We start from the raw sequence: 12,642 nt of genomic DNA on the forward strand, positions 1-12,642 counted from the left end.
CCCTGCGCCCCGATCCCCATTTTGACAAAGCGAAAGGGGGAGCGCGTGCGTGATTCTCGCGTGGAAATTTGCCAAAAATCCGAAGCGATTTCGCTCCACTCGCTGGGCGACGAGCGAGAATTCTACCGGACTATTTTCTCTCCGACAACGATCGATCTTCGCTAGTGTCGTCAATATAAACGAAGTCGCGGCGAGAATTGTAATTTTGGACAGAGCTGCCACGTGCCCTCTTCGTCAAAAACGCCACGTGCCCTCTTCGTCAGAAATTAAAGGCCTTTTTTAAAGCCTTAGGACAACTCTAGACTATTGTTTTAAACACAGATCACTCCCCTGTTGGATTACTTAAGTCGCTATATCGAGTGGCTTCTCGATATATCGAACAAAAACCTTCGAGAGTTCGGCATATATTCTCTACTAATTCACTATATACGTAAAGAATAACAAGACCAACGCTATATCGGGTGCTCGCTATACTGATGACTGTATTTAGATGCAAATATGCTACGACAAGCGAGTTCGTAATTAGAAACAACCCCGTCTCTCGATGGAGGAACGTTAAAACGAAGCAATTAATAAAATTACGCTTTAGCGGGGTTTGCTGCCCGAACTAACGATTCCAACAATACTCGCGCAGGAACACAGGCCTTAAGAAAACAATAAGACAAACGATCCGATTGGTCGGAAGCGCACTCGATCCTTATCTACGTCACTCCGGGAACGTCGTAATTGTTTTGTAATATCAGTATAATGACCTGGCGGGCACCGAAAGGGCCTTTTTTCCGTATCCATGATCCACAACGGGGGGAGACAGAGGGCCCAATGCTCCCATTCAATCGAAACTCGACTTAAAATTATCATAATTTACGTGGAAGCGCCACGTTACGTATTGCGATGTCGTACCGGGTATCGACCAATGACAGAAATCGAGCGTAGAGACGCCCACGAGGGTTCGACCCCATCGAAAATCCATTCGATTTCGCGTGATTTCGGACGTGTTACGTAACAATCGATGGCCGCCGGAAAGAAAAAAGATATGCGGGAACGTTACATCGGATAATTTACACGTTAATATGAAATAAATCGACGCTCCATTCGATTTAACGACACCAGAAATCGCAGTTTCTCCCACATTACACGGCAATAACAGCGCGGATCCCGGAAAGAAACCCGGGAGAAGGGGCAGCTCGAAACTGGATGGGTTTAATGTGACAATTCCTTTGGTATAAAACGACGAAGGCCAAACCACGAGGCAGTTTCCTTTAGTATGGAAGAAAATCCGCGCTCGAGGCCACTTCCCCACCTTTCGCCACCTTAATTCGGCCTCATCTCGACGAGTAGAAACGCATTCGCCTCATAAAAATGCGAACGGCGGGTCACGCTCTGCCAATACTCTACACCGAGATCTTCTTGCCAAGAAAAGTATTTTCGTTATGTCTGCCACCGAGATCGACCCCGAAATTAACGTCGGACCATTTAAAATAATCACAATAGACGGGAAAAAAGGAACCGTGTCTATAAATACAATATATTTTTATGAATGAAATTCTGTTACTGAATATCTACCCACGATTTAAGGGTACCTGCGACATTGCGTATCTTACGGAGTAAACAGAGAACCTACAAAATAAGTCAGTGTCTTCACAATAGAGTACTTGTTAAGTAAACAGAGTAGCTACAAAATAAAGTACTGTACCTGTAGAATAAAGAAAGTACAGTACAGTACAGTACCTATAGAATAAAGTGAGTAGATACAAAATGGAGTACTGTACTTGTAGAAGAGAGTAGCTACAGAATAAACAGGAACTAGGAAATACTATGGATATATATATATATATATACACACACATCTAATAGGCTTATATATATATATATAAGCCTATATCAGGCATATAGCCTGATATGTTTCTTTACGTATCTGATCACAATTATAAGAATAACAAAGCGCAAGCATTACCAAGCCTTATCTGCAATATAAAAAAATAGATAAGATTTAACAAAAGGTGTATAATATAAGGCTAATTATATTAAGATTAATTAAAATATGTTAATACTCTTTAAATACAAAGCAAGATAAGTTATCTCGAATTATGATTAATGAATTTTTTTCACGAGGATGACACAATTTTTTTTTTCTATGTCAACGTCATTGTATAATTTCAACGTATCTGGTAAACGATACTTTTACAGGAAAATGTCTGTTTTCTTCTTAATGGAAGAATTAATTCTTTTTATAGATATGGGTCAGTGTTCAACGTGATGGCAAATAAGTCTCTTACTCGCTATCGTATGACCGGTCAACAAACTCGTAAATAGAATATTTTTGACAAGTGATACTTAATAAATACCAGATTTCTATATTTTAATTGCATTTAATAATCACATAAGTGTAAAATTATAAAAAAAAATGTCCGTCTGTCTGTCACGGTATGATAAATATATGAATTTGACATTCTCCTGGGCTATTAATTTTTTTTTTTAATTCCAGATGTGTACAATAGTTTGGGATTTTTTAAAAAAATATACAAAATTCTTAAGTAATTTCGTTCATTTTGAAGGATAATTTTTAAAAAATTTCAGAATAATTATCCCCTTTAAAAAGGTTATTCAAACGCCTTTTCCATTTTTAGCACTTAAGACTTGATATACCCACTGACATGTGCTTTATATATATATATATATTTATATTCCTACCTTGCTTTAATATAATCTATCAATTTACCTAATAAACTTTAAAGATGTTTTAAAAAAAAATCTCATAAATAAACGATAATAAATAATAATAATAATCTTCATTATAATTAGGTGTGTAATTTAAGAAACAAAAGAAATATTAATATATTATTAATTCACATCACAAAGGTTATTGTGTTAACATCCTTGACATTGTTAACAGTTATTTTTATCTTCCTATATCTTCCTATCAATTATATTTCGATAGATACACTTTTCCTGAATATAAAAAAAAACAAAATTTAAATGGATAAATGATGATGGTGATGATTTTTCGTCATCATCGTCTATTCATTGTGGTGATGATTTTTCTATTTTATGATGATTTTTCTATTATATGATGATGAATAGAATGTTTTTCTTTCATAATATAATATTATGATACGTTAATTTATAATTTAGAATAGCAAAAACACCTCCTAATCATCTATCATTATCATCTATTCCTGTTAATGAATAGAGCGTAAATCTTAAGTGTTTTTTCAAACGAGAATAAAAAACAATTTGCGTGACAGAGAATAAACTTGAATGCCATTTAAAAAAATATATTTAGTTTTATCTCACGCAATATTCTATCACAAAAAATTATTATTATTATTATCTAGAAAACATCTTTAAACACCGTACTTGATAATTCTATTAAGTGACAACAAGTTAGAAAACTAAAAGTAAATTAATAATAAAATTTATAGCATCATAAAAAAAATTTAACTTTAATTTTATTATTAATTTATTACTTTTAAACGAATTTATAGTTATTTTATTACCCAATTTAAAGGTCAGTAATCCGTTCAAGTATTATAAAATTACATTTTAACATTAATTTATGCATCAGTAATTACGTTATCTTTATATCCTGAACACTTGTTATTTTTATGTAAAAGTTTTTTAATTATATTTAAGTATAATATAATACATTTTTATACGTATTTTACTGTAAATAATTGATCGAATATTCATTTATAGTGGGAGATGCTTGGGGTAAACCACCAGGAGGAATGTTAACAGGAAGTATTGCAGCCTTTGGATCTTATAAAGAATGTTTAGATATAGAAGCTATAGAAAATGGAAAGTTAAGATTTAGAGGAAAATATTGTTTATACGATTTTCGCCCTTTAGTACCACCAAAACCTAGATTTTACACTCATAAATCTATTGTACCTGTATTAAAAAATCTCAGTTTATCAGGAACTGTAAGTTATATTTTCTATATATATATTTTTTTTACATATAATTTCTTCTATAAAAATAAAATTTACTGTTTTTTCTTTTATTTTTCCTATAGGTTCAAGGTGAAAATGCAAAACTGGCTCATTATTTTTACTTTCTTAGCATGAGATTTGGAGTATGTTTTCCTTCTACATGCACCAATAATGATATATTAAATATTCTATGCTTCTTTCAATTTAATTTTATTATTAATTTATTACTTTTAAACGAATTTATAGTTATTTTATTACCCAATTTAAAGGTCAGTAATCCGTTCAAGTATTATAAAATTACATTTTAACATTAATTTATGCATCAGTAATTACGTTATCTTTATATCCTGAACACTTGTTATTTTTATGTAAAAGTTTTTTAATTATATTTAAGTATAATATAATACATTTTTATACGTATTTTACTGTAAATAATTGATCGAATATTCATTTATAGTGGGAGATGCTTGGGGTAAACCACCAGGAGGAATGTTAACAGGAAGTATTGCAGCCTTTGGATCTTATAAAGAATGTTTAGATATAGAAGCTATAGAAAATGGAAAGTTAAGATTTACAGGAAAATATTGTTTATACGATTTTCGCCCTTTAGTACCACCAAAACCTAGATTTTACACTCATAAATCTATTGTACCTGTATTAAAAAATCTCAGTTTATCAGGAACTGTAAGTTATATTTTCTATACTTTTTTTTCTTTATAATTTCTTCTGTAAAAATAAAATTTACTGTTTTTTCTTTTATTTTTCCTATAGGTTCAAGGTGAAAATGCAAAACTGGCTCATTATTTTTACTTTCTTAGCATGAGATTTGGAGTATGTTTTCCTTCTACATGCACCAATAATGATATATTAAATATATGTTCACAATGTAAGATATTTAAAAATATATATTAAAATATTCAATTTATTTTCTATAAATAAATAAATAAAATATATTTTTAGTTCCAAAACATTTCGAAATAGCTGGATATTCGAATGTTCCTCATTGTGAAATTAAAGAATCAAAGAAAATTTCTCCATTTCAAGCGACGTATATGTTAGTTTATTTATTTTTTAATACATTTTTATAATAAAATTTATGAAATAATAAAGGTAAAAAACTAAATTTATTTTTAATTTAGAGCTATTGTATCATTCCTTGGACTAATAACACTTATAAGTACTTTACTGGACGTAATTTTGACAAGGAAAGCAATGCAGAAATCATCATTTTACACTTCCACAAGTAAAGAAAATTTTAATTAATAATATTAAATATAATGATGATAAATATTTTAATTATGTTTTTATTTTATTATTATTATTTACTAATTAGCTATGAGAGTGTTTCTTTGTTTCTCATTAAAGAAGAATTTCCCGAGATTGATGAGTACAGACATTGCACCAGATGCTCTTCCATGTCTTTATGGCTTTCGATTTTTTACCATATGTTGGGTCGTTGTTTGTCATTCTTACTTGTACGTCAATTATGGCACGCTAAGTGAGTATTTTATAGAAAATATTACTAAAACAAATAGTGTCTTAACTTTTTAAAGCTTCTAGTATATGAAATTAACATTAAACAATTGTATTATTTGAAAAATATAAGATTTTTCTACCGTAATACACAGAAATACTTGTATTTGAATGAATAACTTGTAACAAATGTTCTTCAGATTACTTAAATATGAGATCTTGAATCAAAGGATCCCACTACACTACTTTACTTGTTATAAATAAACAAATAAATCTTCATTTATTTCGATCTATTTTACAATATTCTTGTATTATGATATTCATTGCTTTCTGTTATATTTTTGAAAACAAAAGAGCACTATAGTGACAACATGGGATGCTTTGGTTACTATAAGTTTAAGTTACAGAATAGTAACAGAAAGAGCCTGAAGATTTTATACTTAAACCTTAATACTGTTAGTAATACAGCTAATGTATTGTAATATTACTTGGATGGAAAAAGACATTGTTATTATCGTTGTTACTTGTTAAAATGAGTGCAGGAAGAAGGCTTTATAATATCTGGAAACAATACAAAATAATTTCTGAAAATCCAGGAAAACAAGCATGCAGGGTGTAATTCAAAATATGTAGGAAAGAAATGGTTGGATTAGTCGCTAGTATGATAAAACGTATTGAAGATAACTACATACAGGATGATATACAGGAATTGCAACAGTTGGGTGAGTATTTCGAACCATTATAACTTTTAAAATTTTCTATAACTTACTNTTATTATTTACTAATTAGCTATGAGAGTGTTTCTTTGTTTCTCATTAAAGAAGAATTTCCCGAGATTGATGAGTACAGACATTGCACCAGATGCTCTTCCATGTCTTTATGGCTTTCGATTTTTTACCATATGTTGGGTCGTTGTTTGTCATTCTTACTTGTACGTCAATTATGGCACGCTAAGTGAGTATTTTATAGAAAATATTACTAAAACAAATAGTGTCTTAACTTTTTAAAGCTTCTAGTATATGAAATTAACATTAAACAATTGTATTATTTGAAAAATATAAGATTTTTCTACCGTAATACACAGAAATACTTGTATTTGAATGAATAACTTGTAACAAATGTTCTTCAGATTACTTAAATATGAGATCTTGAATCAAAGGATCCCACTACACTACTTTACTTGTTATAAATAAACAAATAAATCTTCATTTATTTCGATCTATTTTACAATATTCTTGTATTATGATATTCATTGCTTTCTGTTATATTTTTGAAAACAAAAGAGCACTATAGTGACAACATGGGATGCTTTGGTTACTATAAGTTTAAGTTACAGAATAGTAACAGAAAGAGCCTGAAGATTTTATACTTAAACCTTAATACTGTTAGTAATACAGCTAATGTATTGTAATATTACTTGGATGGAAAAAGACATTATTATTATCGTTGTTACTTGTTAAAATGAGTGCAGGAAGAAGGCTTTATAATATCTGGAAACAATACAAAATAATTTCTGAAAATCCAGGAAAACAAGCATGCAGGGTGTAATTCAAAATATGTAGGAAAGAAATGGTTGGATTAGTCGCTAGTATGATAAAACGTATTGAAGATAACTACATACAGGATGATATACAGGAATTGCAACAGTTGGGTGAGTATTTCGAACCATTATAACTTTTAAAATTTTCTATAACTTACTGGATCATAACTCAATTTGTATCTATATAGATATTCTTTAGTTCTTCGCCCTAGTTATCTCCATAGCGTTACGAAAAAAAACGGTCCTTTTCCAAAAATCTATGGGTTAATACATATATATTCTTATCTATGATCTATGAAAATTTTTTATAACATTTTATTAATTAGCATATTAATTGCCTTGTTGTTTTTTCTATCATTATCATCTATTCCTGTTAATGAATAGAGCGTAAATCTTAAGTGTTTTTTCAAACGAGAATAAAAAACAATTTGCGTGACAGAGAATAAACTTGAATGCCATTTAAAAAAATATATTTAGTTTTATCTCACGCAATATTCTATCACAAAAAATTATTATTATTATTATCTAGAAAACATCTTTAAACACCGTACTTGATAATTCTATTAAGTGACAACAAGTTAGAAAACTAAAAGTAAATTAATAATAAAATTTATAGCATCATAAAAAAAATTTAACTTTAATTTTATTATTAATTTATTACTTTTAAACGAATTTATAGTTATTTTATTACCCAATTTAAAGGTCAGTAATCCGTTCAAGTATTATAAAATTACATTTTAACATTAATTTATGCATCAGTAATTACGTTATCTTTATATCCTGAACACTTGTTATTTTTATGTAAAAGTTTTTTAATTATATTTAAGTATAATATAATACATNATTGCCTTGTTGTTTTTTTATGAGAGTTTTTTTTCTTAATTAAAGTAATTAAATCGTTCTAAACTTTCACCATTCTTACCAACGTCCCGAGAAAACATTCACCAGCTGTTCTCAATGTCAACTGGTTTGTAAACAATATAGACTGCACGTGTAAATTTTCACGCTTGTCAAATGAAAGAATAACAATCTCTGCAGCTATATTTATCAAATACAGTAAAAGTTATTTTAAATTTTTCATATAGTTTTTCTATAAAAGCACGTTTTTTTACATCTAATGATATTATTACTTTTATAGTGTTCAAAATGACTTGCAACAACTTGGAATCACTGGAGTCACGCAAACAAGCCAAAGACAAATTTAATATGGCTATCACAGACCTTTTAGCACATCTTCTGGATCCAAGATACCAGGGTGCAAAGTTCACAGACAGTACGAAAGATGCTGCACTAACTCTGTGCCACGCTATGCCTTCAGTTTTAAAATACTTGGAAAAAACTACCCCATTTCTGCAACACACGTTTGCTGAGTCTGTGTCACACCTAATATCACTCCTCTTACACGGTGGCAGTCACTAAGTGACAGAATTGATGAATCTGTTTTAAAATTAGTTACACAGCTGAACGTATCAGTGGCTTCTTCAGAGGGAATTGAGAGAATTTTCTCTACCTATGGACTTGTTTATTCAAAACTTAGAAAACAACTTGGACAGGAAAAGGCAGCAAAGTTTTCAAGCACCTAAACAAGCACAACCGAGCGTTGTACAGTACATTTCTGACAATAGGAAATTCTTCAAGCTGCAGAAGTCACAGCTGTCAATCCTGTTTTGGTGTTTGTACAGTACATTCAAATCTTAAAAATGCCATTACGTAAAGAAACATTTAAAAAATGTTATATTTTATATTAAATAAAACATTCTGTACATTCTTGAGTCTTGTTTTGTTTATTTCTTTTTCTATTTTATTATTAAATTTAGACACGAAAATTCAATTATTAGTGTTTTAAATGACTTTTCTTTTTATAATTTAGAACACGCCAGCATGGTTGGAGAAGTTTTTTCTGAAAGTATACCATTCCAAGTAGTACTAAATTCGGCTCCTGCCGTCGATTCTTTCTTTTTCTTGAGGTAAAATATTATTTTTTAAGAAAAATAATCTTTAAAATTTATCTAAAAAACATCAATAGAGTAACTCCTTACCTTTGTAAATAAATAAATGAGAAAAATCAGATAAGTACAGGTAAAAGAATGTAAAATACACACTTATGTACTGTACATGTAGGCCTATATACAATAGATAACACAGTATCTAAGTGTACTCTTCATCCATATCGTATTCACAGTAAGTACTTATTTGCTAGTATTATAATAAAACTATAAACGTGAGACCTTATAAAGTGTAAGGCCAACTAGACCATAAGAGAGATGTTTTGTTCGTGTATAAATTCCCCCTGAAGTGTGATACATTAATATAAATGAACACTTTTATTTTCAATTTCGAGCAAGGTATATAACAAAACATTGTTATTTCTTAACAGAAATAAAATTTTAAATGATTATAATTGAAAATAAATTTAATTACTGTTTAATTTTTGCATTATTTATTTATTTATTTTTAGCGGTTTTCTTTCTGTTTATGGTATTTTGAAAGCAAAAGAGAAGGGGATACATTTAGATATTAAACTGTACATATTTCATCGTTTATGGAGGTAAAAATATAAATTTATTTACTAAATTTTTAAATTCATTCTATGTATTAATATTTTCTATTAATATAGATTAAGTCCTGCATATTTTATGAGTGTGGCATCCATGTTCTTTTTACCATTATTGGGAAGTGGTCCAATTTGGCACGTAACTTTAGATTTTTTTCTCGATAAATGTAGAAAAAATTGGTGGACCAATTTAATTTTCTTAAATAACTTCATTAATTCTGACGAAATGGTAAGTAGTAATTATTGTTTTAATTTCGTAATAAGAAAATCACTAATTTATAAATTAATTTCATTTAGTGCATTGAATCATCATGGTATATGGCTGTAGATTTCCAGCTTCATCTATTGGGTCTTGCCGTGTTAATACCTTTAATAAAGTAATTATACCCGTTAAATATATTATACAGAAACGATAAATACGTTATAATTCTTTCTTCTGTATCAAATAAACAGATGGCCCGTCATCGCTGTTATTACTGGATCTTTTATCACTGCAGCTGCAACCATTACTGCCGGTCTCATTAACTACTTTAACGATTTACCACCCACACCACTAGCCGGAACACCAGATCCAGAGTAAATTTTAAATATAATTTCTCATAATTTATAAGAATTATAATTAAATTAAGAAAAAAAAATATTTTAATACAGTGACAGGGCTTACGCATTGTCTCTGCAATACTTCAAACCTTACATTCATATAGGGCCTTACATGGTGGGAATGGCTCTTGGATATCTATTTTTGAGGAAACCAAAGATACAAATTAAACCAGTAAGAATATCCTAAATTCTATTATATTTTTTTAAAGAAAATTTAATATTTTAAATAAGAGAAATGAATTAATTTTAGATTATTCAAATTGCTTTATGGCTGTCTTCTACTGCCATTGCTATGTCAATAGTTTATTCCACTGCACCATGGAATGGTGGATATGGTTACTCTGTGGAAATTGCTACGATTTATTCAGCATTTTCTAAAACTGCCTGGTCACTTTCTGTGGCATGGTTAATATATGCTTGTATTACAGGCCATGCAGGTAAATAAATCCAAATTACATTACTTTTAAATAATATTCAAGTAATAAATAATTATATATTTATTATTTTAGGATTTATAAATACCATACTCAGTTGGAAAGCGTGGATTCCTTTCAGTAGGCTAAGCTTTACAATATATTTAATTCATCCATTAGTCCAATGGGTATACATGGCTTACCAACACGAAAGAATGTATCCATCCCATCACACTGGTGTGAGTAATATTTACATATTATAAATTACCGGAAAATTTATTTAAATTTGAACGTAAATTTCATTACAGATATACCTGATATTTGGTCATTTTATGATATCTTTGGGAATTGCTCTTGTCGTTTCTTTAATGTTAGAATCACCTTTTATGAATTTGGAAAAAATTATATTTTCTAGGAAAAGAAATGAATCTTTTGACGTAAGTTCTAATGGAAAATTAGATTCTTTAGCTAAAAACAGCGAAACTGAAATGAAACCAAGATTCATATCACAAAATTCGAATGGAATTACACATGGAATAACGAATAATGGAGGAATCGAAAACAAAGGATTTTCCAGTCATCTGTAAAGCTGTAACACATCATTAGCACACATTTATAAACCATTCTAAGTGTAGCACCAATGTTGTATGTTATATAATCAATTTAATTTCATACATTTACACACGTTTTTTTTGTCACCATTGTTATAAATAATTGTTTACAATACATAATTTCATATATTTTCTAGTAAAAAAGTTTATCAACATTGTTTTTATTTTAATGTTTTAAAATCAAATGTGTTTATATTATTTTAGAATATTTAAAATAGACATTCTTTGTATAATATTGAGAGCAATTATCGAACAAATTGTTATTATGTATAATTTTTATAATTAAATATTTTAAAATAGCTTTTCATATATATCTTTTTTATTTTTGAAGTAGAGATTATTAAATAAGAGATAAATATATATTTATTTAATTAAGGGGTGTTGATTAATTGCGTTAAAAATACTTTTAGAAACAAGAATTAAACGTAAGATTAAGTTTCAATGAAGTTGTTCAAATATTATGAAGTAATTTCATCAAAAGAAATCCCTGTTCCTGTTTGCTTAATCTCAGACGATGATTTTAACGAGCAAAATCTTCGTGCACATTGCAATTGAACAGTTATAATATGAACTTAATGTTGAACAGAAGACATATCTTCTGCAGTTGATATATAAACTATTATGTTTCGTGTCCTTTCGTTGAGTAACTTGCATTAGAAACATTGGCATCATTTACATCATTTTGCCATTGAGAAAGATCCTAATGTCATAGTTTATAATGAAAATTATAAGACGTGGCATAATTTCCCAATAGGATTGGACATGGCTATATAGCTTGTGGACAAATAACGTGAAATATCATGAGTTATATGAAGTCTGCCTTTGATATGTCGCACTCCTTCATTCAATTTCTGGCTTTTCCAGATGGGCCTGACCCGAATCCAGGATGGATTTGATTAAGACATACCGTTCTGAGGATCCGGGTTCGAGTTTGGGCAGTCGAAAAAGTCTAGGAATTTTTCGGAGAGTGGTTTGTTTCAGATATGTTGGCACCTGTCCCTTATCACACGGCCATCACGTTGTGGACCTAGCCAAACAGAAGATGGGTTTGAAAAAAAGAGGTCTTTTTAGTGCAAATAGAGTAGAGAAATTTCATGAAATATACAAATTTCAGTAATTTAACAACATTCCTGCCAAATTAACGATATAGGCAACTGTACCAAGTGACACTAGCGTTGAATGTTGCCAGATTTCTGTGGAAATGTTAATCCATAATAAGTGTTATATTATGCCATCTCAGTAGAGTCAAAGGACTATTGAAGTGCCACACCACAGCAATTTTTAAACGAAAATAAATAAAACAAAACCACGAATTGTATCAAACACATCAAAGTAACAAAGGCACTCGACCCCTTTTCAAGACAAATTGAAGCCAGAGGGAGTACATATGCATTCATTCCCTTAAAGACGCAAAAATGAACCAAAGGCCGAGTGTAATTGCATTACTCTTATGTATTGTATAGTACATAGCACATAAAAACTTGCTTGTGTATATGTATCGTATATAAATGGTAAATTC

General features: G+C 29.7%; 1 protein-coding gene across 1 annotated transcript; it reads left to right on the plus strand.

Moving 5' to 3' along the window:
* The first annotated feature begins 2,236 nt into the window (after positions 1-2,236).
* Positions 2,237-11,424, plus strand: LOC111618599 (nose resistant to fluoxetine protein 6-like). Its single transcript, XM_023360153.1, has 18 exons — positions 2,237-2,240; positions 3,697-3,923; positions 4,016-4,094; positions 4,390-4,616; positions 4,704-4,818; positions 4,893-4,986; positions 5,072-5,175; positions 5,266-5,481; positions 6,195-6,359; positions 8,816-8,912; positions 9,404-9,493; positions 9,563-9,728; positions 9,797-9,876; positions 9,953-10,075; positions 10,151-10,271; positions 10,350-10,536; positions 10,609-10,751; positions 10,821-11,424. Exons 1-18 carry the CDS (start codon positions 2,237-2,239, stop codon positions 11,097-11,099), a joined length of 2,517 nt encoding a protein of 838 aa, XP_023215921.1. The 3' UTR covers positions 11,100-11,424.
* The last annotated feature ends 1,218 nt before the right edge of the window (positions 11,425-12,642 follow it).

Source organism: Centruroides sculpturatus, unplaced genomic scaffold (genome assembly GCF_000671375.1).
Source record: "Centruroides sculpturatus isolate CEXI.00-Female unplaced genomic scaffold, Cexi_2.0 scaffold67, whole genome shotgun sequence".
Taxonomy (NCBI): domain Eukaryota; kingdom Metazoa; phylum Arthropoda; class Arachnida; order Scorpiones; family Buthidae; genus Centruroides; species Centruroides sculpturatus.